The sequence below is a fragment of the Oncorhynchus clarkii genome, chromosome 9 (genome assembly GCF_045791955.1).
Source record: "Oncorhynchus clarkii lewisi isolate Uvic-CL-2024 chromosome 9, UVic_Ocla_1.0, whole genome shotgun sequence".
Lineage (NCBI taxonomy): Eukaryota > Metazoa > Chordata > Actinopteri > Salmoniformes > Salmonidae > Oncorhynchus > Oncorhynchus clarkii.
In genome coordinates this window covers 70,014,272-70,042,206 of record NC_092155.1, presented here as the reverse complement: position 1 = coordinate 70,042,206, position 27,935 = coordinate 70,014,272, and the positions used below count along the sequence as shown (strand labels likewise).

Here is a 27,935-nt window from a genome sequence, read left to right as displayed (position 1 = left end):
TCTCTGTTTAGGGCCAAGTAGCATTCTAGTTTGCTTTGCTTTTTTGTTAGTTCTTACCAATACGTCAAGTAATCTTTTTGTTTTCTCATGATTTGGTTGGGTCTAATTGTGTTGCTGTCCTGGGGCTCTGTGGGGTCTGTTTGTATTTGTCAACAGAGCCCCAGGACCAGCTTGCTTAGGGGACTCTTCTCCAGGTTCATTTCTCTGTAGGTGATGGTTTTGTTATGGAAGGTATGGGAATCGCTTCCTTTTAGGTGGTTGTAGAATTTAACGGCTCTTTTCTGGAATTTGATAATTTGTGGGTATCAGCCTAATTCTTCTCTGCATGCATTACTTGGTGTTGACACCGGGGATATTTTTGCAGAATTCTGCATGCAATCTCAATTTGGTGTTTGTCCCATTTTGAGAATTCTTGGTTGGTGAGCAGACCTCACAACTAGGAGTCGACCGATTTAATCGGAAGTGCCGATTTCAAGTTTTCATAACAATCGGAAATCGGTAATTTTGGGCGCCAATTTTTATTTTATTTTTTATACCTTTATTTAACTAGGCAAATCAGTTAAGAACACATTCTTATTTTCAATGACGGCCTAGAAACGGTGGGTTGACTGCCTCGTTAAAGGGCAGAACGACAGATTTTCACCTTGTCAGCTCGGTGTCAGCTCGGGGGATCCAAACTTGCAATCTTACAGTTAACTAGTCCAACGCAATAACGACCTGCCTCTCTCTCGTTGCACTCCACAAGGAGACTGCCTGTTACACGAATGCAGTAAGCCAAGGTAAGTTGCTAGCTAGCATTAAACTTATCTTATAAAAAACAATCAATCATAATCACTAGTTAACTACACATGGTTGATGATATTACTAGATCTTATCTAGCGTGTCCTGCGTTGCATATAATCTGACTGAACATACAAGCATACAAGTATCTAAGTATCTGACTGAGCGGTGCTAGGCAGAAGCAGGCGCGTAAACATTCATTCAAACAGCACTTTCGTGCGTTTTGCCAGCAGCTCTTCGTTGTGCGTCAAGCATTGCGCTGTTTATGACTTCAAGCCTATCAACTCCCGAGATGAGGCTGGTGTAACCGAAGTGAAATGGTTAGCTAGTTAGCGCGCGCTAATAGCGTTTCAAACGTCACTCGCTCTGAGCCTTGCAGTGGTTGATTCCCTTGCTCTGCATGGGTAACGCTGCTTCGAGGGTGGCTGTTGTCGTTGTGTTGCTGGTTCGAGCCCAGGGTGGAGCGAGGAGAGGGACGGAAGCTATACTGTTACACTGGCAATACTAAAGTGCCTATAAGAACATCCAATAGTCAAAGGTATATGAAATACAAATGGTATAGAGGGAAATGGTCCTATAATTCCTATAATAACTACAACCTAAAACTTCTTACCTGGGAATATTGAAGACTCATGTTAAAAGGAACCACCAGCTTTCATATGTTCTCATGTTCTGAGCAAGGAACTGAAATGTTAGCTTTCTTACATAGCACATATTGCACTTTTACTTTCTTCTCCAACACTTTGTTTTTGCACATTTTAACCAAATTGAACATGTTTCATTATTTACTTGAGGCTAAATTGATTTTATTGATGATATTACATTTCACTTCGGTCACACCAGCCTCATCTTGGGAGTTGATAGGCTTGAAGTCATAAACAGCGCAATGCTTGACGCACAATGAAGAGCTGCTGGCAAAACGCATAAAAGTGCTGTTTGAATGAATGTTTACTCGCCTGCTTCTGCCTACCACCGCTCAGTCAGATACTTAGATACTTGTATGCTCAGTCAGATTATATGCAACACAGGACACGCTAGATAATATCTAGTAATATCATCAACCATGTGTAGTTAACTAGTGATTATGATTGATTGTTTTTTATAAGATAAGTTTAATGCTAGCTAGCAACTTACCTTGGCTTACTGCGTTTGCGTAACAGGCAGTCTCCTTGTGGAGTGCAATGAGAGAGAGACAGGTTGTTATTGCGTTGGACTAGTTAATGTAAGGTTGCAAGATTGCATCCCCCGAACTGACAAGGTGAAAATCTGTCTTTCTGCCCCTTAACGAGGCAGTTAACCCAACATTCCTAGGCCGCCATTGAAAATAAGAATGTGTTCTTAACTGACTTGCCTAGTTAAATAAAGATTAAATAAAGGTGTAAAAAAAAATATTAAGAAATTGGCAAATCGGCGCCCAAAAATACAGATTTCCAATTGTTATGAAAACTTGATTTCATAACATTCCGATTAATCGGTCGACCTCTACCATAAAGTGTCCAATGTTGTGTGGTTTGACCTCAGGCCAGTAAGTGTGAGCAGAGCCTGCTGAGCATCTGGTACATGCCATTGGCGCTTGGGCTAGTGTAAGAGTGGGGTTTGGGCCTGTTTGCCCGCTCACGGCCTGGCAGTATGTGTGACTTCCATGCTGAGGCCCTCGTTACGGGGGTGGGATGCATGGGGTGGGCAGGAGGGGCATAGGTCTGATCAGAGGGGGCCTAAATGGGGTGTGGGCATGGTTAACTTGGGGGGGTGGTTGATTGGGTGTGGATGTGGCTGGTGGTATTGTGGTCTCTGTAGGTCCGGGGGAAGAGTGTCTCTCTGGTCTGGGCGGGGTGTCTATGGATCTGTTGCTCCTGTGTGAAGTGTTGGGGCTGCGTTTAAGAGAAATGTCCTTTAGAGTCCGGGCGAAGGTGGGCAGTGCTGCCTTGCATGGGTAGACCTAGTGCTGGGCGATATGACGATTATATATCGCGTGACGATAGAAAAACGTCTATCGTTTCATATTATGCTCGTTCATTTATTTTGTTGTCGCAAATCACACTCTTTACGGCAATATTTTTTTGTCAATTGGACAATGCTTTGCGTGACGTGTGGAAGGACATTTGCAACACAAACAAACATGGAGGAGAGTGAATTTGACACAGAGCATGGAGACATGGAGCTCATACCTAAAAGAGGGGCAACTTCGGTCGCATGGACGTGGTTTGGTTATGAAAAGTCTGACACGGACCAGAAAACTGTCCTCTACAAAATATGCAGCAGGCCGGTCGCGACAACAAGCTCAAACACCACTAACCTCTTTTACCACCTACGCAAGAATCATGTGAAACAGAACGGAAAGAGTCTACGGATGAGACCCCAAAAAGTACAGTCGCGTGCTCAAAACAAACCCTCGACTCAGACGTTGCAACAGGCTTTTGCCCGCGGCACAGCATATGGCAAAGAACCATGAAGATGGAAGGAGAGAACCCTCAACCCAAGGTACCACATGCAAATTGATATGTACACGTATTAATGCCAAAATAACATGCGAAACAGGCAAGCCCCCCAAAATATATATAGTTTATGCCTATATTTATTTGGTTTGCAACTATAGTTGAAGTGTTTTCTATTTACCATTTTAGATTTTGTTACATGCTTAATTGAACATTTGCACAGGTTCTAAATAAAATAAACAATAAAATATGACTAAGTACCTTTTTATTTATATAATTAAACATTTAATAAGTAATAGGCCTTTACATGTGGTCATTTTATATAAACTATTTATTCATTGAATTGACAGAAAATGTGCTATTTTGTGATATGTATCGTTATCGGGATATTAAATGACCTTTATTGGGATATGAGATTTTGGCCATATGGCCCAGCCCTATGTGGTCCTGGTCATAAAGGCTGTTCAAGTCCAGGGTGGAGTGGTGGGCCAGGTAAACATTTGGTTTTGAGGCACAGTCACGGGAAATACTTGCGTTTACCTGCTGTATGGTAGCTGTCTTTTCGTGGTAGCAGGGATGATCTAACCGCTCAGGAGAAGCTTTTTCAATCACTCCCTTGAGTGCTACGGCCACCCTTTAATGCTGTGTTCTCAGGTGGTTTGTGCCTGTGTTTATTATTATGTGGCTGGGTGACCCTAGTTGGTCCTCAGACAGAAGGTCTAGGGTGCGCTGGGTGTATCATTATGTGGCTGGGTGAACCTAGTAGGTCCTCAGACAGAAGGTCTAGGGGTTGTCGGGGGGGGGGGGGGGGGGGGTAGCTCAGAGGGGGTGAAGATCCCCTGGGCTTGGGGTTCTTCATTTGTCTATTCTGCTGTGATGTTTGCGTGGTCAGGGTCTGGGTTGTACTATTCTGCTGTGGTGTCGAGACTTTTGTCGGAAGCTGAGGTGGGCTTGTTCTGCCAGCTTCTCTGTGGGGCTGCCCACCTCTCTAGTGGGTTGTTCTCTGTCACACGCCATCCCCCTCACCCTCTCCTCCAGCAGTCGGATCCTCTCCTCTAGTGCTCTGTTCTTCTCCTGCTATTTTTTCCTGTTGAAGTTGGCTCGCCACAGTCTGGAGTGCAGATATGTCTCTCTCCACCTCCAGCTCTCCAGGTCGAGTTAAGGGGGTGTTGTTGTGCTGGACTTGTCTGGGCTGACTGGGGTGTAATCACCTGCCCTTCCAGCTCCACCTGCCTTACCATTAGCTGGGTTAATGTATTCTTCATTTCAATGAGGGGTTAGTACTCTGTACGTACGGGGAGGTTGACTTTCCGCTTGGGGTTGCTTGTCTGTGGGGTCTGGTCTGACCTGCTCGGGCTGGGGTATCTTTCTCAAGGGAGAGCTTCTCCTGCTGAGCTAATTCTTTGATTAGGTGAAAGTCCCGCAGAAACTGTTTGGGGTTGCCTTGTACCAATACTGTTCCTGACTTACAGAGATTTATATTAGCTGACTCAGAGTCCTCGTTGTCTAGTATCCTGAGTTTCCACCCCTCGGTAGTGTGCTAATATAGCCAGGGATGGTCTGTGTGGAAGATGAGGTTGCTGATGTTCCCATTTTTATTATAGTCAGCAAAAAGTGTCTCTTGATTTTCCATAAGAAGCTTCATTTTGTGCTCTTTTCGTGTTTTATCATTCTTTACATACACAGGGTACTGTATTTTAATTACCTTTTGTACAGCTGGAGGCAGCTTCTAAGGCCTCTCCATTTGGTTGGAGTAGACTGTTCGACTCCCCCCTCTATCCTGTCCCTCTCCTCCCTCCCCCTCTATCCTGTCCCTCTCCTCCTCCCCCTCTATCCTGTCCCTCTCCTCCTCCCCCCTCCCTCTCCTCCCTCCCCATCCTGACCCTCTCCTCCTCCCTCTCCTCCCTCCCCCTCTATCCTCCCCCTCTCCTCCTCCCCCTCCCTCCTCCCCCTCTATCCTGTCCCTCTCCTCCTCCCCCTCCCTCTCCTCCCTCCCCCTCTATCCCGTCCCCCTCCTCCTCCCCCCTCGCTCTCCTCCCTCCCCCTCTATCCTGTCCCTCTCCTCCTCCCCTCTATCCTGTCCCTCTCCTCCTCCCCCTCCCTCCTCCCCCTCTATCCTGTCCCTCTCCTCCTCCTCCTCCCTCTCCTCCCTCCCCCTCTATCCTGTCCCCCTCCTCCTCCCCTTCTCTCTCCTCCTCCCCTCTATCCTGTCCCTCTCCCCCTTCCCCCCTCCCTCTCCCCTTCCCCCCTATCCTGTCCCCTTCCCCCTCTATCCTGTCCCTCTCCTCCTCCCCTCTATCCTGTCCCTCTCCCCCTTCCCCCCTCCCTCTCCTCCTCCCCTCTATCCTGTCCCTCTCCATCTCTATCTCTCTTTCCATTGTTATTTGAAACACTGTGTTATGTTCTCTCTCACTTCCCTGACCAACACGTCTCTCTCATCACATGTTTATCTTCCTCTATTCTGAGCTGCCTGACACCGGGGGGCAGGCACTTGTTGGCTTTGAGGGGCCACTTTTTCTCATGTGGGGGGTGGGTGTTTGGTGCAATGTGTGCAAGCCTTTCGACTTACCCCACTCCTATCGCTCCCTGTGATGCTATCGCTGGTCACACAAGGGGATATGTGTGTGTGGTTTTTGGGGGAGTTTAGGGAATGTGTGGATTTACTCTGTGCAGTAGTGGGAGTGTTGTTCGGGGCCAAACCCCCAAAGCTGACCGCACATCCCCTGGAAGGTTTCAGAAGTGTATTATGATGCCTGAGTTTGGTCCAGTGGTTATAGTCACTGCTCTAGGTACCTATGCAGTCCCTTGCCTATGTGGGATGCAGTCCCCTGCCTATGTGGGGTGCAGTCCCCTGCCTATGTGGGGTGCAGTCCCCTGCCTATGTGGGGTGCAGTCCCCTGCCTATGTGGGGTGCAGTCCCCTGCCTACGTGGGGTGCAGTCCCCTGCCTACGTGGGGTGCAGTCCCCTGCCTACGTGGGGTGCAGTCCCCTGCCTACGTGGGGTGGATTCACAGTCCCTACGTGGGGTGCAGTCCCCCGCCTACGTGGGGTGGATTCACAGTCCCTACGTGGGGTGCAGTCCCCCGCCTACGTGGGGTGGATTCCCGGTCCCCACGTGGGGTGCAGTCCCCCGCCTACGTGGGGTGGATTCCCGGTCCCCCCGTGGGGTGCAGTCCCCCGCCTACGTGGGGTGGATTCCCGGTCCCCCCGTGGGGTGCAGTCCCCCGCCTACGTGGGGTGGATTCCCGGTCCCCCCGTGGGGTGGATTCCCGGTCCCCCCATGGGGTGGATTCCCGGTCCCCCCGTGGGGTGGATTCCCGGTCCCTACGTGGGATGGATTCCCGGTCCCTACGTGGGGTGGATTCCCGGTCCCCCCGTGGGGTGGATTCCCGGTCCCCACACTTCTATACATGATGTCCTCTGTCTCCCTTCTCATTTCATGTCTATCCCTGTCAATGAAGCAGGAACAATACAGGGGGAGTGTGATGACTAGACAGACTTTAGAGTTGGTGTTCTGTCTAGGTCGTCTCCAGGTCCTATGTCTTGATTGATGTTAGTGTGGTGACTGTCTTGTTGATTGATGGTAGTGTTAGTGTGGTGACTGTGTCTTGTTGATTGATGGTAGTGTGATGACTGACTGGTGACTGTGTGTCTTGTTGATTGATGTTAATGTGGTGACTGACTGGTGACTGTGTGTCTTGTTGATTGATGTTAGTGTTAATGTGGTGACTGTGTGTCTTGTTGATTGATGGTAGTGTTAGTGTGGTGACTGTCTTGTTGATTGATAGTAGTGTTAATGTGGTGACTGACTGGTGACTGTGTGTCTTGTTGATTGATGTTAATGTGATGACTGACTGGTGACTGTGTGTCTTGTTGATTGATGTTAATGTGATGACTGACTGGTGACTGTGTGTCTTGTTGATTGATGTTAGTGTTAATGTGGTGACTGTGTGTCTTGTTGATTGATGTTAGTGTTAATGTGGTGACTGACTGGTGACTGTGTGTCTTGTTGATTGATGTTAATGTGGTGACTGACTGGTGACTGTGTGTCTTGTTGATTGATGTTAATGTGGTGACTGACTGGTGACTGTGTGTCTTGTTGATTGATGTTAGTGTGGTGACTGACTGGTGACTGTGTGTCTTGTTGATTGATGTTAATGTGATGACTGACTGGTGACTGTGTGTCTTGTTGATTGATGTTAATGTGATGACTGACTGGTGACTGTGTGTCTTGTTGATTGATAGTAGTGTTAATGTGGTGACTGACTGGTGACTGTGTGTCTTGTTGATTGATGTTAATGTGATGACTGACTGGTGACTGTGTGTCTTGTTGATTGATGTTAATGTGGTGACTGACTGGTGACTGTGTGTCTTGTTGATTGATGTTAATGTGGTGACTGACTGGTGACTGTGTGTCTTGTTGATTGATAGTAGTGTTAATGTGGTGACTGACTGGTGACTGTGTGTCTTGTTGATTGATGTTAATGTGATGACTGACTGGTGACTGTGTGTCTTGTTGATTGATGTTAATGTGGTGACTGTGTGTCTTGTTGATTGATAGTAGTGTTAATGTGGTGACTGTGTGTCTTGTTGATTGATAGTAGTGTTAATGTGGTGACTGACTGGTGACTGTGTGTCTTGTTTGTAGTGTTAATGTGGTGACTGACTAACGTGTGTGTATCTTCTTCTCTTCTTCTCTGCTAGGTGACATCACACAGAAGGGCTATGAGAAGAAACGAGCCAAGCTGCTGGGCCCCTTCCTCCCTCAGATCACCAGTAAGACACATTTCTTCTTTCTCCTTTCATCTTCCTCTTCCTCCCTCAGATCACCAGTAAGACACATTTCTTCTTTCTCCTTTCATCTTCCTCTTCCTCCCTCAGATCACCAGTAAGACACATTTCTTTCTCCTTTCATATTCCTCCTCCTCCCTCAGATCACCAGTTTGTAGTTTATCCATCTCTTATACTTTCCGTCTTATTCCTTCCCCTTCTCATCTTTCACTTCTCTTCTCTCCTCTTCCTTCTTCTCTCTACTTCTTCTCTCGACTTCTCCTCTTCTTTCTCCTCTTCCTTCTTCTCTCTACTTCTTCTCTCGACTTCTCCTCTTCCTTCTCTCTACTTCTTCTCTCGACTTCTCCTCTTCTCTCCTCTTCCTCTCTCGACTTCTCCTCTTCTCTCCTCTTCCTTCTTCTCTCTACTTCTTCTCTCGACTTCTCTTCTTTCTCCTCTTCCTCTTCTCTCTACTTCTCCTCTTCCTTCTCTCTTCTTCTCTCTCCTCTTCTCTCTACTTCTCCTCTTCCTTCTCTCTTCTTCTCTCTACTCTCCTCTTCTCTCTACTTCTTCTCTTCTCTCTCCTCTTCCTTCTCTTTCTTCTCTCTCCTCTTCCTCCTCTTCTTTCTCCTCTTCCTTCTTCTCTCTACTTCTCCTCTTCCTTCTCTCTTCTTCTCTCTACTTCTCCTCTTCTTTCTCCTCTTCCTTCTTCTCTCTACTTCTCCTTCTCTCTACTTCTCCTCTTCTCTCTACTTCTTCTCTTCTCTCTCCTCTTCCTTCTCCTTCTCTCTCCTCTTCCTTCTCCTTCTCTCTCCTCTTTCTCCTCTTCCTTCTTCTCTCTACTTCTCCTTCTCTCTACTTCACTTCTTTCTCCTCTTCTCTCCTTCTCCTCTTCTCTCTACTTCTCCTCTTCCTTCTCCTTCTCTCTCCTCTTCCTTCTCTTCTCTCTACTTCTCATGTTCCCTCTTCCTTCTCCTATTCCTTCTCCTCTTCTCCCTTCCTTCTACTCTGACTCCTCTTGACATTTATAATCCACGTCTCCTTACTGGGGCAGGTGACATAGAAGCATAGAGTTTTCAGCCTAAACCCAGACTCCAACACATGCCTTTTCAATTGAACTGACGGCAATGACCAAGCTCATCAACTATGTCAGTTTTGCACCAACAAGTCAAATCAAATGTATTTATAAAGCCCTTCTTATGTCGGGGGCGGCAGGGTAGCCTAGTGGTTAGAGCGTTGGACTAGTAACCGGAAGGTTGCAAGTTCAAACCCCCGAGCTGACAAGGTACAAATCTGCCATTCTGCCCCTGAACAGGCAGTTAACCCACTAGGCTGTCATTGAAAATAAGAATTTGTTCTTAACTGACTTGCCTAGTTAAATAAAGGTAAAAAATGTCAGCTGATATCTCAAAGTGCTGTACAGAAACCCAGCCTAAAACCCCAAACAGCAAGCAATGCAGGTGTAGAAGCACAGTGGCTAGGAAAAAAACCCTAGAAAGGCCAAAACCTAGGAAGAAGCCTGGAGAGGATCCAGGCTTTGAGGGGTGGCCAGTCCTCTTCTGGCTGTGCCGTGTGGAGATTATAACAGAACATGGCCAAGATTAGATTACCAGCAGGGTCAAATAATAATAATCACAGTGGTTGTAGAGGGGGCAACAGGTCAGCACCTCAGGAGTAAATGTCTGTTGGTTTTTCATAGCCGATCGAGAGAGTATAGAGTATCTCTACCGCACCTGCTGTCTTTAGAGAGTTGAAAACAGCAGGTCTGGGACAGGTAGCACATCCGGTGAACAGGTCAGGCCGCAGGCAGAACAGTTGAAACTGGAGCAGCAGCTCGGCCATGTGGACTGGGGACAGGAAGGAGTCATCGGGTCTGGTAGTCCTGAGGCATGGTCCTAGGGCTCAGGTCCTCCGAGAGAGAATTAGAGAGCATTCACACAGCACACCGGATAAGACAGGAGAAATACTCTAGATATAACAGACTGACCCTAGCCCGCCGACACATAAATTACTGCAGCATAAATACTGGAGGCTGAGACAGGAGGGGTCAGGAGACACTGTGGCCCCATCCGACGATGCCCCCGGACATTGCCAAACAGGCAGGATATAACCCCACCCACTTTGCCAAAGGACAGCCCCCACACCACTGGAGGGATATCTTCAACCACCAACTTACCATCCTGAGACAAGGCTGAGTATAGCCCACAAAGATCTCCGCCACGGCACAACCCAAGGTTGTGACAAACCAACCCAGACAGGAAGATCACGTCAGTGACTCAACCCACTCAAGTGACGCACCCCTCCTAGGGACGGCATGGAAGAGCACCAGTAAGCCAGTGACTCAGACCCTGTGATAGGGTTTGAGGCAGAGAATCCCAGTGGAGAGAGGGGAACCTGCCAGGCAGAGACAGCAAGGGCGGTTCGTTGCTCCAGTGCCTTTCCGTTCACCTTCACACTCGTGGGCCAGGCTACACTCAATCATATGACCCACTGAAGAGGTGAGTCTTCAATAAAGACTTAAAAGTCATTTTTATGGGGAAAGAATGCACACAGAAACCAAAACTGTTCCACAAATAGTGTGTAGGCCTAACTGTACTGACCCCCCCCCCCCCCCCCATCCATTAAGGTGACAGTGGACGTGATTGTTTTCCCAAATCTTTTCGACCTCCCTCTGTCTGTTCCAGTGGCGATGGGAGCATTCATGGCTCTCTGCTGCACTCTGGTGGTGGATGAAGTAACAGCGTCATCATTACTCTAACCTTTTATATTTTAACCGTTATTTAACTAGGCAAGTCCGTTAAGAACAAATTATTGTTTACAATGACAAACTCAAACATGTATTAAATGCAACTAGCCTAGTGTTCCTTGAACACCATTCACTTCAAACTTCAAATTTCTAGGTATGGTAGTTAGTCACTAGCTGGGGTGTAGCGTACCATTGTTACCCCTCTTGCTCTAATCGGGTCAGTTCCAGTCAGTGCCCATGGAAAGCCCTGAGTCAGCCAACAGACTACCACTGGAGGATGTCCATGAAAAGCCCTGAGTCAGCCAACAGACTACCACTGGAGGATGTCCATGGAAAGCCCTGAGTCAGCCAACAGACTACCACTGGAGGATGTCCATGGAAAGCCCTGAGTCAGCCAACAGACTACCACTGGAGGATGTCCATGGAAAGCCCTGAGTCAGCCAACAGACTACCACTGGAGGATGACCATGTCCACTGTGTGTCAATTTGTGGTGTGGCCAAATAAACTCCTGTCTACTGGGGAACCCTGCTCTAGTGCATTACATATCAAACGGTTGCTTAACTACCTGGAAAATGACTCCAGGAAAATCCCAAGTTTCTCAAGGTGTGGCACCATCTGATGTTGCTTCCGTATGGAACGTTGGCGATGTGGAACGTTGGCGATGTGGAACGTTGGCGATGTGGAACGTTGGCGATGTGGAACGTTGGCGATGTGCTCTGGTTGTCAGAGCTGGCATTTGAATGCTTTGAACCTGAAAGGTCACCTCCTGCTTGTTCTGTCTGCGCCTCGGAGCTTTCATCTCCGTGTGTGTGTGTGTGTGTGTGTGTGTGTGTGTGTTTGTGTGTGTTAGAGCCAGGTGCTGACCATCCTCTCTCTCTGTCCAGGTGTGGTACTGGCTCTCCCAGACATCCAGCAGCAGGCGTCCTCTGGCCCATCCAGTGGTGAACCCAGCCGTGACTGTAGCCCTGCCAGTCCTGAGGCCCCTGGCCCCTCGTCTTCCTCTGGGGGGCGCAGAAACCGCAGCGGTGGGACCAGGGACGACCGTTACAGATCAGGTACACAGAGACATACACACATTGTACATTCATACAACCCTTTTGGAGCTCACTGTATCTACCTCCATCACTCCAGTATCCCTGCACATTGTAAAAATGGTTCTGGAACTGACCCTGTTTACTTACTTATTCTGTTCTTCTTATTTCTTATCTTTTATTTATGTGTTTTTGTTCTACTTCATGTTATTTTTTAGATCTACATGGATATTGATTACTGTCTTGTTGGGTTTAGAGCAAGAAAGGCATTTTACTGTACTTGTGCACGTGAGAAAACTTGAAACATATTCCGATTCAGAAAACTGGCTATTCATTAAGCAGGAAACGATCCATAGTGTACAGAGGAAATGACATCCAACAACAACAAGGATGTTTACACGCCAAGGAGACTGAATAAGGAATGCACACACTGAACACACACGCCTAACACACGCTGAACACACACACACACACACGCTACACACACACACACACGCTACACACACACACACGCTACACACACACACACGCTACACACACACACACGCTACACACACACACACGCTACACACACACATGCTGAACACACACACACATGCTACACACACACACGCTGAACACACACGCTACACACACACTACACACACACACACACGCTGAACACACACACACACACGCTGAACACACACACACACACACACACGCCGAACACACACACATGCTGAACACACACACACTCACACTGAACACACACGCGCTCACACACACGCACACTGAACACACACTGACACACACAGGACACACAGATGCTGATAACACTGAACACACACATACTGGACACACGCACACTGAACAGACTGAACACACGCACACACTGAACACATACACCTCTGAACACACTGGACATAGACACACTAAACACACTGGACCCACACATGCACGCAGATCTCTACCATCATGCATGGCATCACAGTAGGAGTGTGTGGGGGCTGGTGCCTGGCTTAGAGATTGTGCTTGGTTCTGATTGTGACCAAGGAGTCTAGTGGATAATAGTTGGTGCAGTGTCTGTCCTGCTCTTCCTTTCCTCCATCCTTGTTTTTCTGTCTGTCTGTCCTCTCTTTCTAATCTCTTGTTCCTGTTCTCATTTTGTCTCTCTCTCTCTGTCAGATATCCACACGGAGGCAGTACAGGCAGCGTTGGCCAAACACAAGGAGGAGAAGATGGCACTGCCCATGCCCACCAAGCGCCGCTCAGCCTTCGTCCAGTCACCCGCAGAAGACTGCACCCCTCCAGGTCACTATCATAGAGTTGAAACTATGTTCTATGTAGGATTTCAAAATTCCACAAACTTTCCCAAAATGTTCCAGATATCCTGGTTTGGAAGATTCCTGGAATTTCAAGGTAATAAGCAAGAAATCTGGGAATCCTCCAACCAGGAGTTTTGGGGAAACCATGTAGTTTTGGGAAAGTTACCGGAGTTGTTCAACCCTAGGCATATGTTTAAGTAGTACTCTGTGGTGGTCGATAACTAGGTATATGTTTGAGTAGTACTCTGTGGTGGTCGATAACTAGGTATATGTTTGAGTAGTACTCTGTGGTGGTCGATCCCTAGGCATATGTTTGAGTAGTACTCTGTGGTGGTCGATCCCTAGGCATATGTTTGAGTAGTCCCTTTGGGGGTCGATAACTAGGTATATGTTTGAGTAGTACTCTGTGGTGGTCGATAACTAGGTATATGTTTGAGTAGTACTCTGTGGTGGTCGATCCCTAGGCATATGTTTGAGTGGTACTCTGTGGTGGTCGATCCCTAGGCATATGTTTGAGTAGTACTCTGTGGTGGTCGATAACTAGGTATATGTTTGAGTAGTACTCTGTGGTGGTCGATAACTAGGTATATGTTTGAGTAGTACTCTGTGGTGGTCGATCCCTAGGCATATGTTTGAGTAGTACTCTGGTGGTCGATAACTAGGTATATGTTTGAGTAGTACTCTGTGGTGGTCGATAACTAGGTATATGTTTGAGTAGTACTCTGTGGTGGTCGATCCCTAGGCATATGTTTAAGTAGTACTCTGTGGTGGTCAATCCCTAGGCATATGTTTGAGTAGTACTCTGTGGTGGTCGATAACTAATCCTGGTCCTGAAGAGCTACAGTTCAAGGTTTAGTTTCAGACCAGCATTAACACACCTGCGTCCTCAGTCTTGATGATCAGTAACAACTTTTGATGAGTTGGTTTAGGTGTGAGTCGGGAGAAAGCCTGCACGTCCTGTCGGGACCAGGGTTGGGCTATCACAGCTTTAACCCTACAACAGGAGGTTCCACTGTTCCCCGTTCACTAACAATGTAACCCACCTGGGGGTTCCACTGTTCCCCGTTCACTAACAATGTAACCCACCTGGGGGATCCACTGCTCCCTGTTCACTAACAATGTAACCCACCTGGGGGTTCCACTGTTCCCCGTTCACTAACAATGTAACCCACCTGGGGGTTCCACTGTTCCCCGTTCACTAACAATGTAACCCACCTGGGGGATCTACTGTTCCCCGTTCACTAACAATGTAACCCACCTAGGGGTTCCACTGTTTACTAACAATGTAACCCAATGTATGATTTTCAGTCTGGTTTTTAGAAAAACCTACTCCGCTGATTCATGTCTACTTTACTTGACTGACTTCATCAGGAAAGAGATTGATGAGGGAAATCTGTGTGGAATGGTACTGCTTGACCTACAGAAGGCCTTTGCTACAGTTAACCACTGTCTCCTAATCTTCAAACTGGAGGCACTGGGGTTAAGCAGCAGCCCTCTAGGCTGGGTAAAGTCCTATTCATCAGGAAGGGAGCAAGTAGTAAAGGTTAATGGTTCACTGTCTCAGGCACAAACCAATGAGTTGTGGCGTTCCGCAGGGGAGCGTGCTTGGGCCTCTGCTGTTTTTATTATATATTAATGATATGAAAGATGCTTGTTCTTGCCGTGTTTTTTTCTTTATGCGGATGACTCTACACTTCTGGTGTCTCACAAATGTAAAACTATGTTGGAGAGCATACTTAGCACAGAGTTGACTAACATTAGCAAATGGCTTGGAGACAATACGCTATCTCTGCAATTATTTTTGGATCCAGACCTAAATTGTGTAGGTCGTCTGAAATCAGAGTGTAGTTAGGGGGTGAGGTGCTGACTACCTCTGTTAGCTACTTGGGATGTATCCTTGATGGAAGCTTTGGAGGTGTGAGCATGGCCAATAAGGTGCTAGGGAAGGTTAATGACAGGACTACGTTTTTGGCTTGAAAATCCAAGCTGCTTGATAAGGACTGCATGAAAGTGCTAGCTACTGCCCTCATTCAATGCCATTTTGGCTATGCTAGTACTTCCTGGTTTGGGGGCTTATCTTGACTTATGAAGGGGAAGCTCCAGATGGCCCAGAATAAGCTGATCAGGGCAGTATTGAAGGTGAGTCCATGTAGTCACATAGGCAGGAGCTGCTTTCTGGAACTAAACTGACTGCCTGTTGAGGCTAGGGTGTCCTAGATTAGACTAGGTTTGGTGTACAGGAGTATTTATGGTCCTGCGCCCAGATACCTAAGTGATTACTTTCCTCGTGTTAGGGATGCACATAATCACAGCACCAGATCAGGTGTTGCTAACGTGTGCTTATACAGGTTCAGGAGTAATGCTGGGAAAGGTACTGTCTAGTATACTGGAGCCTCAGAATGGAATGAGTTGCCTCTGCCTATAAAAACAATGTCCTCTCTGGGCAGTTCTAAAAATAAACTTCAAATATATTTGATGTCTTCTGTGCCCATATGAATAACCCCTATGATGTAACTGGAATGAGGAGATGTTCTTCTTCTCTGTTTTTGATGAGATAGATGTTCTTCTTCTCTGTTTTTGATGAGATAGATGTTCTTCTTCTATGTTTTTGATGAGATAGATGTTCTTCTTCTCTGTTTTTGATGAGATAGATGTTCTTCTTCTCTGTTTTTGATGAGATAGATGTTCTTCTTCTCTGTTTTTGATGAGATAGATGTTCTTCTTCTCTGTTTTTGATGAGATAGATGTTCTTCTTCTCTGTTTTTGATGAGATAGATGTTCTTCTTCTCTGTTTTTGATGAGATAGATGTTCTTCTTCTTCTCTGTTTTTGATGAGATAGATGTTCTTCTTCTTCTCTGTTTTTGATGAGATAGATGTTCTTCTTCTTCTCTGTTTTTGATGAGATAGATGTTCTTCTTCTCTGTTTTTGATGAGATAGATGTTCTTCTTCTCTGTTTTTGTTTTATTATTTCACTGCCATACTGTGTTCCATCTTGCCTATTCATCTTGTCTCAAGAGGACCACAATGGAAATAAGTCCCAGACTTTGTGTTATCCTTGATGATTTTATTCATGTGCATGTATGGCTTTAAGTTTTATGTGTGCTTGTTTTTTAAAATGGTCGAATGAATAAACTAAACTAAACACCTGGGGGGTGCCACGGCAGCTATTTTGCGCAACTAATCTCACCACACATCACAAATGTGGTTCTGTCTCCCTGTCAGACACATCGTCAGCGTCTGAGGACGAGGGTTCCCTGCGTCGCCAGGCAGCTCTGAGTGCAGTGCTGGTCCAGAGTCTCCAGAGCCCAGACTACTGGATCAACCGCTCAGTGCAGAGTTCCTCCTCCACCTCCTCCTCCACCTCCTCCACCCTGTCCCACGGAGAGAATAAGACCCCCACTTCCGCGCTGGCTGACATACTGGCGAGCACACGCATAGGTGCGACACACACACACACACACACACACACACACAACCCACACGTGCATGGGTAAGACACACACCCTACAAACGAACACACGCGTAGGTAAGACAAACACAGCCACGCATGCATAGGTTAACCCACACAGAAACCCATTTGTAAGTCTAACATCCTGCAAATACACAGGTTTGGATGACCGACTAACCTGGTTTAGGTGTCCTATAGAATAGAGCTAAAGTCAACCATCCGTGTGTCTAACTCCCCTCTCCACCTCTTTCCTCCAGAGAACAGTGTCCCCCCAGACGTGACATCCTCAACCCCTGAGAGGCGTTCAAGGGTGGACTCTAGGGTGGACCTGCCCCCCAATGCTATGCCCAGGGGGATGCCCAGAGGACAGAGCCGCACCAGCATGCTGGATACCACCGCTGACGGTATGCGCGCACACACACACACACACACACACACACACACACACACTGTATAAAACACTGCAGAACAGTGACGCGCTTGTAGAACACACTGCAGAACAGCATCACGCTGGTACAACACACTGCAGAACAGCATCACGCTGGTACAACACACAGCAGAACAGCATCACGCTGGTACAACACACTGCAGAACAGCATCACGCTGGTACAACACACCGCAGAACAGCATCACGCTGGTACAACAAAACCGCAGAACAGCATCACGCTGGTACAACACACCGCAGAACAGCATCACGCTGGTACAACACACCGCAGAACAGCATCACGCTGGTACAACACACCGCAGAACAGCATCACGCTGGTACAACACACCGCAGAACAGCATCACGCTGGTACAACACACCGCAGAACAGCATCACGCTGGTACAACACACCGCAGAACAGCATCACGCTGGTACAACACACCGCAGAACAGCATCACGCTGGTACAACACACCGCAGAACAGCATCACGCTGGTACAACACACCGCATAACAGCATCACGCTGGTACAACACACCGCAGAACAGCATCACGCTGGTACAACACACCGCAGAACAGCATCACGCTGGTACAACACACTGCAGAACTTTTTAAAATTAATGTAATCTGTTTTTTCTCAGAGATAATGGTACATTGACAAAACAACATTAAATGAATCTCATCCTCATTCCAGTTGTGTTGAGAATGCTGCTAACATGCTAGATTTATTTTTGTTTTTGTGGTGATCTGTTTTTCTGTCGTACGTGTCATGTCTTTCATTACAAAAGGAAACAGAAAAGGTCATATGAATCCAACTGTGAGGGGGAGGGGTCTGGGGAGGGGTCTGGGGAGGGGTCTGGGGAGGGGTCTGGGGAGGGGTCTGGGGAGATGTCCGGGAGGGGTCTGGGGAGATGTCCGGGAGGGGTCTGGGGAGATGTCTGGGGAGATGTCCGGGGAGATGTCTGGGGAGATGTCTGGGGAGATGTCTGGGGAGATGTCTGGGGAGATGTCTGGGGAGATGTCTGGGGAGGGATCTGGGAAGATGTCTGGGGAGATGTCTGGGGAGGGATCTGGGGAGATGTCCGGGGAGGGGTCTGGGGAGGGGTCTGGGTAGGGGTCTGGGGAGATGTCCGGGGAGGGATCTGGGGAGATGTCCGGGGAGGGGTCCGGGGAGGGGTCCGGGGAGGGGTCCGGGGAGGGGTCTGGGGAGATGTCCGGGGAGATGTCTGGGGAGATGTCTGGGGAGATGTCTGGGGAGATGTCTGGGGAGATGTCTGGGGAGATGTCCGGGGAGGGGTCTGGGGAGGGGTCTGGGGAGATGTCCGGGGAGGGGCGATGGAGTCGTCTGTGCTGTCTGTTTGTCTACTCTTCACAGAGAGAAATACCCTTCTGTTTTTGACCCCAAGTTTAGTTCTACTATATCTACCTGTGCTGCTTTCAAAGCACAGACCATGATGACCCTTTACTCAGTCTGTGTGTGTGTGTGCAGTTATGCGCATGCTTGTGTTGTTTGTGTCTCTGTATGATCGTGACTGAGTGTGTGTGTCTATGCTCACTTGTCAATGATCATGTGTGTAATTCCCTTCCTCCTGCCTCTAACCTCGGTCCTGCCTCTGTCCTGCCTCTACCTCGGTCCTGCCTCTGTCCTGCCTCTACCTTCGTGTCCAGGTGTACCAGTGAACAGCCGTGTTTCCACTAAGATCCAGCAGCTACTCAACACTCTGAAACGGCCCAAGAGACCTCCGCTCAGTGACTTCTTCCTGGACGACTCAGAGGAGATCGTAGAGGGTAAGATGCAAAGGACCCACTCCAGTACTTCAAAAAATATTCCAACATTCCCAGAGGTGTAAAAGTACTTTAAAGTACTACTTAAGTAGTTTTTTTGTGGTATCTGTACTTTACTATTTATATTTTTGACAACTTTTATTTTTACTTCACTACATTCCTAAAGAAAATAATATACTTTTTACTCCATACATTTTCCCTGACACCCAAAGTACTTGTTACATTTTGACAGGAAAATGGTCCAATTCACACACTTATCAAGAGAACATCCCTGGTTGTCCCTAATGCCTCTGATCTGGTGGACTCACTAAACAGAGAACATCCCTGGTTGTCCCTACTGCCTCTGATCTGGTGGACTCACTAAACAGAGAACATCCCTGGTTGTCCCTACTGCCTCTGATCTGGTGGACTCATTAAACAGAGAACATCCCTGGTTGTCCCTACTGCCTCTGATCTGGTGGACTCACTAAACAGAGAACATCCCTGGTTGTCCCTACTGCCTCTGATCTGGTGGACTCACTAAACAGAGAACATCCCTGGTTGTCCCTACTGCCTCTGATCTGGTGGACTCATTAAACAGAGAACATCCCTGGTTGTCCCTACTGCCTCTGATCTGGTGGACTCACTAAACAGAGAACATCCCTGGTTGTCCCTACTGCCTCTGATCTGGTGGACTCACTAAACACAAACGCTTGGTTTGTAAATGGTGTCTGAGTGTTGGAGTTTGCCCCTGGCTATCCGTCAATAAAAATAAAATAAATAAAATTGAGCCTTCTGGTTTACTTAATATAAGGAAGTTGAAATTATTTATACTTTCACTTATGATACTTAAGTACATTTTAGCAATTAATTCCATGTACTTTTGATATTTATATTTAAAGTATATTCCTGAAAATGATGTAGTAAGTGGAAAGTAGATATCTGTCTCTTTTATTAGTCTTCATTAAACCAGTAGAAAACTCAACTTTACTCTTGTTTTTTTATACTCTTTCCTTCCCCATTTTCTTCTCCCATGCCTTATTCTTTTCCTCCTCCTTCCATCCCTCTTTCCTCTCCTACTCTCCCCTCTCCTACTCTCCTACTCTCCCCTCTCCTACTCTCCTACTCTCCTACTCTCCCCTCTCCTACTCTCCTACTCTCCCCTCTCCTACTCTCCCCTCTCCTACTCTCCTACTCTCCACTCTCCTACTCTCCCCTCTCCTACTCTCCCCTCTCCTACTCTCCTACTCTCCTACTCTCCTACTCTCCCCTCTCCTACTCTCCCCTCTCCTACTCTCCCCTCTCCTACTCTCCCCTCTCCTACTCTCCTACTCTCCTACTCTCCCCTCTCCTACTCTCCTACTCTCCTACTCTCCCCTCTCCTACTCTCCCCTCTCCTACTCTCCTACTCTCCCCTCTCCTACTCTCCTACTCTCCCCTCTCCTACTCTCCCCTCTCCTACTCTCCTACTCTCCCCTCTCCTACTCTCCCCTCTCCTACTCTCCCCTCTCCTACTCTCCCCTCTCCTACTCTCCCCTCTCCTACTCTCCTACTCTCCCCTCTCCTACTCTCCCCTCTCCTACTCTCCCCTCTCCTACTCTCCTACTCTCCTACTCTCCCCTCTCCTACTCTCCCCTCTCCTACTCTCCTACTCTCCACTCTCCTACGCTCCTACTCTCCCCTCTCCTACTCTCCCCTCTCCTACTCTCCTACTCTCCTACTCTCCCCTCTCCTACTCTCCTACTCTCCTACTCTCCCCTCTCCTACTCTCCCCTCTCCTACTCTCCTACTCTCCTACACTCCTACTCTCCCCTCTCCTACTCTCCTACTCTCCCCTCTCCTACTCTCCCCTCTCCTACTCTCCTACTCTCCCCTCTCCTACTCTCCTACTCTCCCCTCTCCATAGTACCCCAGCCGGACCCCAACACCCCCAGGCCAGAGGGCCGTCAGATCATCCCAGTGAAGGGGGAGCCCCTGGGGGTGGTCAGTAACTGGCCCCCGGCCCTGCAGGCTGCCCTGGCACGTTGGGGGGCTTCACAGGCCAAGAGCCCCGCTCTCACCACCCTGGACGTTACCGGGAAACCCCTCTACACGCTGACGTACGGTAGGTCTCACCGTCTGACATGGCACGCGGTTCCCTATATGACGGAATAGGGAGACATTTCAGGCTAACCCACAGTCTCAGATTGGACTTCTTTAGTGTATAACTAATGTTTTGTAGTTCAGAAGATCACCCTCCTCTCAGTCAATCTATGGAGAGCTGAGGTCATATAGTCTCCTCTGAGAAATTGCTCTTCTCTCTCTCGCTCTCTCTCTCTGTCTCAGGTAAACTGTGGAGCCGCAGTCTGAAGCTGGCCTACACTCTGTTAAACAAACTGGGCACGAAGAACGAACCTGTCCTGAGACCTGGAGATAGGGTACATGGTGAAAACACACAGCCACACAGATAACTTCCTCCACTCTTCTCTCCTTCACGCTATACCACATTGATTGATTGATGTTTATTTAAAAACATGATCTGTGTCTTCTCCATGCAATGCACAGACAACACAATAAACAATATAAGATATTCCCCATTGTGATGCGGGTTGACGTTTATTGTCATGAATCTTGCCTTGGAGGCAGAACTGAGCGATTTACGCTAGATGGGCCAGTTGCAAAGTCAAAATTGGCGAAATCGTAAAATTTCATGAAAACAAATATTTGTTTTTTTTGTTCTTAATTTAAGGTTAGGCATTAGGGTTAGCAGTGTGGTTAAGGGTAGGGTTCAAATCAGATCTAATGGCTTTGTGGCTGTGCCAGCTTGTGACCACTCTGCAGAGCTCCCTCTAGTGCATGAGTCATCCCAGTAAATGCCAAAATGCCATTGTGCGATGCTGTACTGTGTCTGAAACTGTACTCTCTATCCCCTAGGTGGCATTGGTGTACCCTAACACTGACCCTGCGATGTTCTGGGTGGCCTTCTATGGCTGTCTCCTAGCAGAGGTCATCCCTGTCCCCATAGAGGTGCCACTGTCCCGACAGGTATGGACTTCAATACCCACTCAGTCATATCTGGGTTCAAATTCTATTTAATGAACTATAATACAATCCCTTGATATTACACAGCAAAATACAGTGGCATTTAGAAAGTAATGATCTAGATTTTCCTTTGTCCTTTTCAAATGCTTGTATTTGTGTTTCACAACCCAGGACGCAGGCAGTCTGCAGATTGGCTTCCTATTGGGCAGCTGTGGGGTGGGCCTCGCCCTGACCAGTGAGATCTGTCTTAAAGGACTGCCCAAGACTCCCCAGGGAGAGATCATGCAATTCAAAGGTCAGCACATATTGCTGGTAGATGTCCATTATATTGTGGATAGGTAGACGTCCGTGGTCATGTGGATAGGTAGACGTCATGTGGGTAGGTAGACGTCCGTGGTCATGTGGGTAGGTAGACGTCCGTGGTCATGTGGGTAGGTAGACGTCATGTGGGTAGGTAGACGTCCGTGGTCATGTGGGTAGGTAGACGTCCGTGGTCATGTGGGTAGGTAGACGTCATGTGGGTAGGTAGACGTCCGTGGTCATGTGGGTAGGTAGACGTCCGTGGTCATGTGGGTAGGTAGACGTCATGTGGGTAGGTAGACGTCCGTGGTCATGTGGGTAGGTAGACGTCCGTGGTCATGTGGGTAGGTAGACGTCATGTGGGTAGGTAGACGTCCGTGGTCATGTGGGTAGGTAGACGTCCGTGGTCATGTGGGTAGGTAGACGTCATGTGGGTAGGTGGACGTCTGTGGTCATGTGGATAGGTAGACGTCATGTGGGTAGGTAGACGTCCGTAGTCATGTGGGTAGGTAGACGTCATGTGGGTAGGTAGACGTCCGTAGTCATGTGGGTAGGTGGACGTCCGTGGTCATGTGGGTAGGTGGACGTCCGTGGTCATGTGGGTAGGTAGACGTCCTTGGTCATGTGGGTAGGTAGACGTCCGTGGTCATGTGGGTAGGTAGACGTCATGTGGGTAGGTGGACGTCCGTGGTCATGTGGGTAGGTGGACGTCCGTGGTCATGTGGGTAGGTGGACGTCCGTGGTCATGTGGGTAGGTAGACGTCCGTGGTCATGTGGGTAGGTAGACGTCCTTGGTCATGTGGTTAGGTAGACGTCCTTGGTCATGTGGGTAGGTAGACGTCCGTGGTCATGTGGGTAGGTAGACGTCCGTGGTCATGTGGGTAGGTAGACGTCCTTGGTCATGTGGGTAGGTAGACGTCCTTGGTCATGTGGGTAGGTAGACGTCCGTGGTCATGTGGGTAGGTAGACGTCCGTGGTCATGTGGGTAGGTAGACGTCAGTGGTCATGTGGGTAGGTAGACGTCCTTGGTCATGTGGGTAGGTAGACGTCCGTGGTCATGTGGGTAGGTAGACGTCCGTGGTCATGTGGGTAGGTAGACGTCATGTGGATAGGTAGACGTCCGTAGTCATGTGGGTAGGTAGACGTCATGTGGGTAGGTAGACGTCCGTGGTCATGTGGGTAGGTAGACGTCATGTGGGTAGGTAGACGTCCGTAGTCATGTGGGTAGGTAGACGTCATGTGGGTAGGTGGACGTCCGTGGTCATGTGGGTAGGTAGACGTCATGTGGGTAGGTAGACGTCCGTAGTCATGTGGGTAGGTAGACGTCATGTGGGTAGGTGGACGTCCGTGGTCATGTGGGTAGGTGGACGTCCGTGGTCATGTGGGTAGGTGGACGTCCGTGGTCATGTGGGTAGGTGGACGTCCGTGGTCATGTGGGTAGGTGGACGTCCGTGGTCATGTGGGTAGGTGGACGTCCGTGGTCATGTGGGTAGGTGGACGTCCGTGGTCATGTGGGTAGGTAGACGTCCGTGGTCATGTGGGTAGGTAGACGTCCGTGGTCATGTGGGTAGGTAGACGTCCGTGGTCATGTGGGCAGGTAGACGTCCGTGGTCATGTGGGTAGGTAGACGTCCGTGGTCATGTGGGTAGGTAGACGTCATGTGGATAGGTAGACGTCCGTGGTCATGTGGATAGGTAGACGTCCGTGGTCATGTGGGTAGGTAGACGTCCTTGGTCATGTGGGTAGGTAGACGTCCGTGGTCATGTGGGTAGGTAGACGTCCGTGGTCATGTGGGTAGGTAGACGTCATGTGGGTAGGTGGACGTCCGTGGTCATGTGGGTAGGTAGACGTCCTTGGTCATGTGGGTAGGTAGACGTCCGTGGTCATGTGGGTAGGTAGACGTCCTTGGTCATGTGGGTAGGTAGACGTCCTTGGTCATGTGGGTAGGTAGACGTCCGTGGTCATGTGGGTAGGTAGACGTCCGTGGTCATGTGGGTAGGTAGACGTCCGTGGTCATGTGGGTAGGTAGACGTCCGTGGTCATGTGGGTAGGTAGACGTCCGTGGTCATGTGGGTAGGTAGACGTCCGTGGTCATGTGGGTAGGTAGACGTCCGTGGTCATGTGGGTAGGTAGACGTCCGTGGTCATGTGGGTAGGTAGACGTCCGTGGTCATGTGGGTAGGTAGACGTCATGTGGGTAGGTAGACGTCATGTGGGTAGGTAGACGTCATGTGGGTAGGTAGACGTCATGTGGGTAGGTAGACGTCATGTGGGTAGGTAGACGTCCGTGGTCATGTGGGTAGGTAGACGTCATGTGGGTAGGTAGACGTCATGTGGGTAGGTAGACGTCCGTGGTCATGTGGGTAGGTAGACGTCATGTGGGTAGGTGGACGTCCGTGGTCATGTGGGTAGGTGGACGTCCGTGGTCATGTGGATAGGTAGACGTCCGTGGTCATGTGGGTAGGTAGACGTCCGTGGTCATGTGGGTAGGTAGACGTCCGTAGTCATGTGGGTAGGTAGACGTCCGTGGTCATGTGGGTAGGTAGACGTCATGTGGGTAGGTAGACGTCCGTGGTCATGTGGGTAGGTAGACGTCATGTTGGTAGGTGGACGTCCGTGGTCATGTGGGTAGGTAGACGTCATGTGGGTAGGTGGACGTCCGTGGTCATGTGGGTAGGTAGACGTCATGTGGGTAGGTAGACGTCCGTAGTCATGTGGGTAGGTAGACGTCATGTGGGTAGGTGGACGTCCGTGGTCATGTGGATAGGTAGACGTCCGTGGTCATGTGGGTAGGTAGACGTCCGTGGTCATGTGGGTAGGTAGACGTCCGTGGTCATGTGGGTAGGTAGACGTCCGTGGTCATGTGGGTAGGTAGACGTCCGTGGTCATGTGGGTAGGTAGACGTCCGTGGTCATGTGGGTAGGTAGACGTCCGTGGTCATGTGGGTAGGTAGACGTCCGTGGTCATGTGGGTAGGTAGACGTCCGTGGTCATGTGGGTAGGTAGACGTCCGTGGTCATGTGGGTAGGTAGACGTCCGTGGTCATGTGGGTAGGTAGACGTCCGTGGTCATGTGGGTAGGTAGACGTCCGTGGTCATGTGGGTAGGTGGACGTCATGTGGGTAGGTGGACGTCCGTGGTCATGTGGGTAGGTGGACGTCCGTGGTCATGTGGGTAGGTGGACGTCCGTGGTCATGTGGGTAGGTAGACGTCCGTGGTCATGTGGGTAGGTAGACGTCATGTGGATAGGTGGACGTCCGTGGTCATGTGGGTAGACGTATGCCCACTAATGTTCCTAATATCACCGGTTAATAGCTACAACTTTTGGATCTTTGTCCGGTCATCAAACTGACTTCTAGTAGTGGCCTGTGTATACTTTATGCTGATGGTGGTGTTCTGCCTCCCAGGTTGGCCCCGTATGAAGTGGGTTGTGACAGACACCAAGTACCTGACCAAGCCATCTAAAGACTGGCAGCCCCACATCCCCACCGCCAACACAGACACAGCTTATATCGAGGTGAGACGTGTCCTGAACATTGTGTGTATTTTATGAAGAAAAAAAATCCTAGTTGTCGTTTTGTGTATGTCTGTTTTTGTGTTTTTTTTAAACTTGTGTATTGCTTAGCACTGACCCCATTTAGTCGACTGGCTGTTGGTCCACTGAGATTTCTTTAGTCGAGCAGCAACAACAACAACAACAAAAAACAGACATCTACAGTGGTTCCTCCTTTAAAAGTTGTGATCTTACACCGTCGGACTTAGAGGTACCCAGTGTCATGGCTTCATTGCTCCAGACCACCACAAGGGGGAGATAGAGCACTCATTAAGCATTTGGGTCCCAAGGTTTTTATATGACCAATCATAACGAGTGGTTCCAATGACACATTTTTCCCTGGTGACTTCAGCAAAGATGGCTGACAAAACATTACGGGGAAGAAAATATAAGTAGTTATAACGAGTCAAGCAAAAAATGTACAATTGAAAGAAATATGTTAGTTAATGTAGAGACAAACGATTGTGCATATTTTTTTGTCATAAAGTAAATTTATGAAAATCACTATTATACGTTTTTTTTTTTCAGCCATATCCAATACCAGGTGTATCAAACTCATTCATTATACACTTCAACAGTGTTTACCACTCCTACTCCTGGGACATCAATGATTACACATTGTAACTATGCAACAGACTGGAAAAATGACGGGCTATTTGCTCTGAGACCGGCATAATAATGTAATGAAACAAGCAGGAAGCAGGTTTCGAACCCTCAACATTCTAGACCAAAGTCCAGTATGCTATCGACTGTGCCCAAATGTATGAATTGGGGTTTTGGCCGATTTTCTGGCTAAAAACACTTTATGAATTGGAATCTTTAACGTGGAAAGGGGAACACGAGATTAACTACTACAAAAAAACTGCTAAAGAACACTCTAATGTTCACAACTACATATACTTTGAACTCGCGAAAAGTGGGAGATGCGGTCAGGAATCACTGGCATGGTTTATCATCGGACCCAGCTTTGCCAGCTGAATTCAAGAATCCACCACTTATTGTATATAGGAGAGGTCACAATTTCCGCAATAAATTGATCCATGCCAACTGCCAGCCACAAAAGAAAATCAGCCAGGCTCTTTTACGTCCTCTTCCAAATGGTAGCTATAAATGCAGAGGTTGCACACAGTGCAACAATATGATGAAGTGTGAATATTTCTGCCACCCACATACAGGAAAACGGTTCCAAATGAATGACATTATTACGTGTTCCACCACCCATGTTATCTGCATTATTAAATGTCCATATGTAGGTAAAACCTCTCGTTCTCTCAAACAGAATCAGTGAATATAAAAGTTAAATTAGGAGAAACGACAGGGATTATCCCGTCTCTGTACATTTTAATGACCTAAAACATGACATTTCTACCCTTTTTATTTTTGTATTTTTAATTTTTAGATTTTGTGGCATAGAGAATGTTAAGATATCAGACAAGGGAGGTGATATAAATAAGACTTTCAATCCTCCAATCCTGTAGTCTACTACCGACCTACACGTTGTACAGCGCCATATTTTCCATTCCATCCTATCGGAAACCCTGAGGGTTCTGTTTTTTGTTATTCTCTGAATAGAATCACCATAATATTTAATCAAATGAATTAAGCCAAATTTCTTAAAATGAATCCCATATACTATGTTATTACAAAAAAGGTTTTACATTCTTTGGTAATGCCAATACGGAATACTATCAAATGATTCTCAAAGATTCCCTCTGGTGGTCAAACTAGCAATAACTTGCAGTAAGAATTAAATGACGTGCCACAGAATACTGCGGCAGCTCGCAAGTAGTGCCGCAGAATGACGCAACTTTTAAAGGAGGAACCACTGTAATCATGGTGTACAAGACACCTGTGTGAGTGGACTGATGCATTGTGTAGGCCGTTGGGATGGCACAGTCCATCAGTCTGACGTGCTACTGAAATTCCTTCTGGTTATATTATGTAAGAAAAATGGTGAAAACATAAGTAAAAAGATTATTTTATGACAAATGCTCTTTCTCCTGTGTTGGATAGTGGTCGCTGTCAGGTGTCCCCGGTTTTGAAACGTATCAGTGGGCTGTTGAATTGGCGCCTTTTCCTAGACCATGTTGTGCTGAATAGCAAAGTTAACCAGCATATTGGTTAACTTGCGGTGAAGGCAGCAGCGGAATTATGAGACGAGTAAACAGCCCTTACCTTTATTGTCTACGAAAAGTCAGGAGAGAGGAAACCTCAACTTAATTAGGTCTATAATCAATAACCTAACTGTTAAATGTGCCTGGCTTTAAAAATCATCCACATATATCTACAGAAATAAGACCGATCCTGATTCTCTTGCCTGTATGAGTGTTTGTTTAACCTGTTTAGGACTGGGGAACGG

At 48.0% G+C, this 27,935-nt stretch overlaps 1 protein-coding gene across 2 annotated transcripts in view; it reads left to right on the top strand.

The window, feature by feature from the left end:
* Positions 1 to 27,935, top strand: part of LOC139416867 (disco-interacting protein 2 homolog B-A-like) — a 91,591-nt gene that overhangs the window by 30,057 nt on the left and 33,599 nt on the right. For both annotated transcript variants that reach the window (XM_071166014.1, XM_071166013.1), the window contains exons 2-12: positions 7,920 to 7,991; positions 11,617 to 11,787; positions 12,931 to 13,056; positions 16,295 to 16,510; positions 16,778 to 16,924; positions 18,610 to 18,729; positions 20,612 to 20,809; positions 21,031 to 21,122; positions 21,619 to 21,729; positions 21,898 to 22,021; positions 25,431 to 25,540. In XM_071166014.1, the coding sequence (XP_071022115.1) occupies positions 7,920 to 7,991; positions 11,617 to 11,787; positions 12,931 to 13,056; positions 16,295 to 16,510; positions 16,778 to 16,924; positions 18,610 to 18,729; positions 20,612 to 20,809; positions 21,031 to 21,122; positions 21,619 to 21,729; positions 21,898 to 22,021; positions 25,431 to 25,540 (1,487 nt within the window). The remainder of the gene's footprint in view (positions 1 to 7,919; positions 7,992 to 11,616; positions 11,788 to 12,930; positions 13,057 to 16,294; positions 16,511 to 16,777; positions 16,925 to 18,609; positions 18,730 to 20,611; positions 20,810 to 21,030; positions 21,123 to 21,618; positions 21,730 to 21,897; positions 22,022 to 25,430; positions 25,541 to 27,935) is intronic.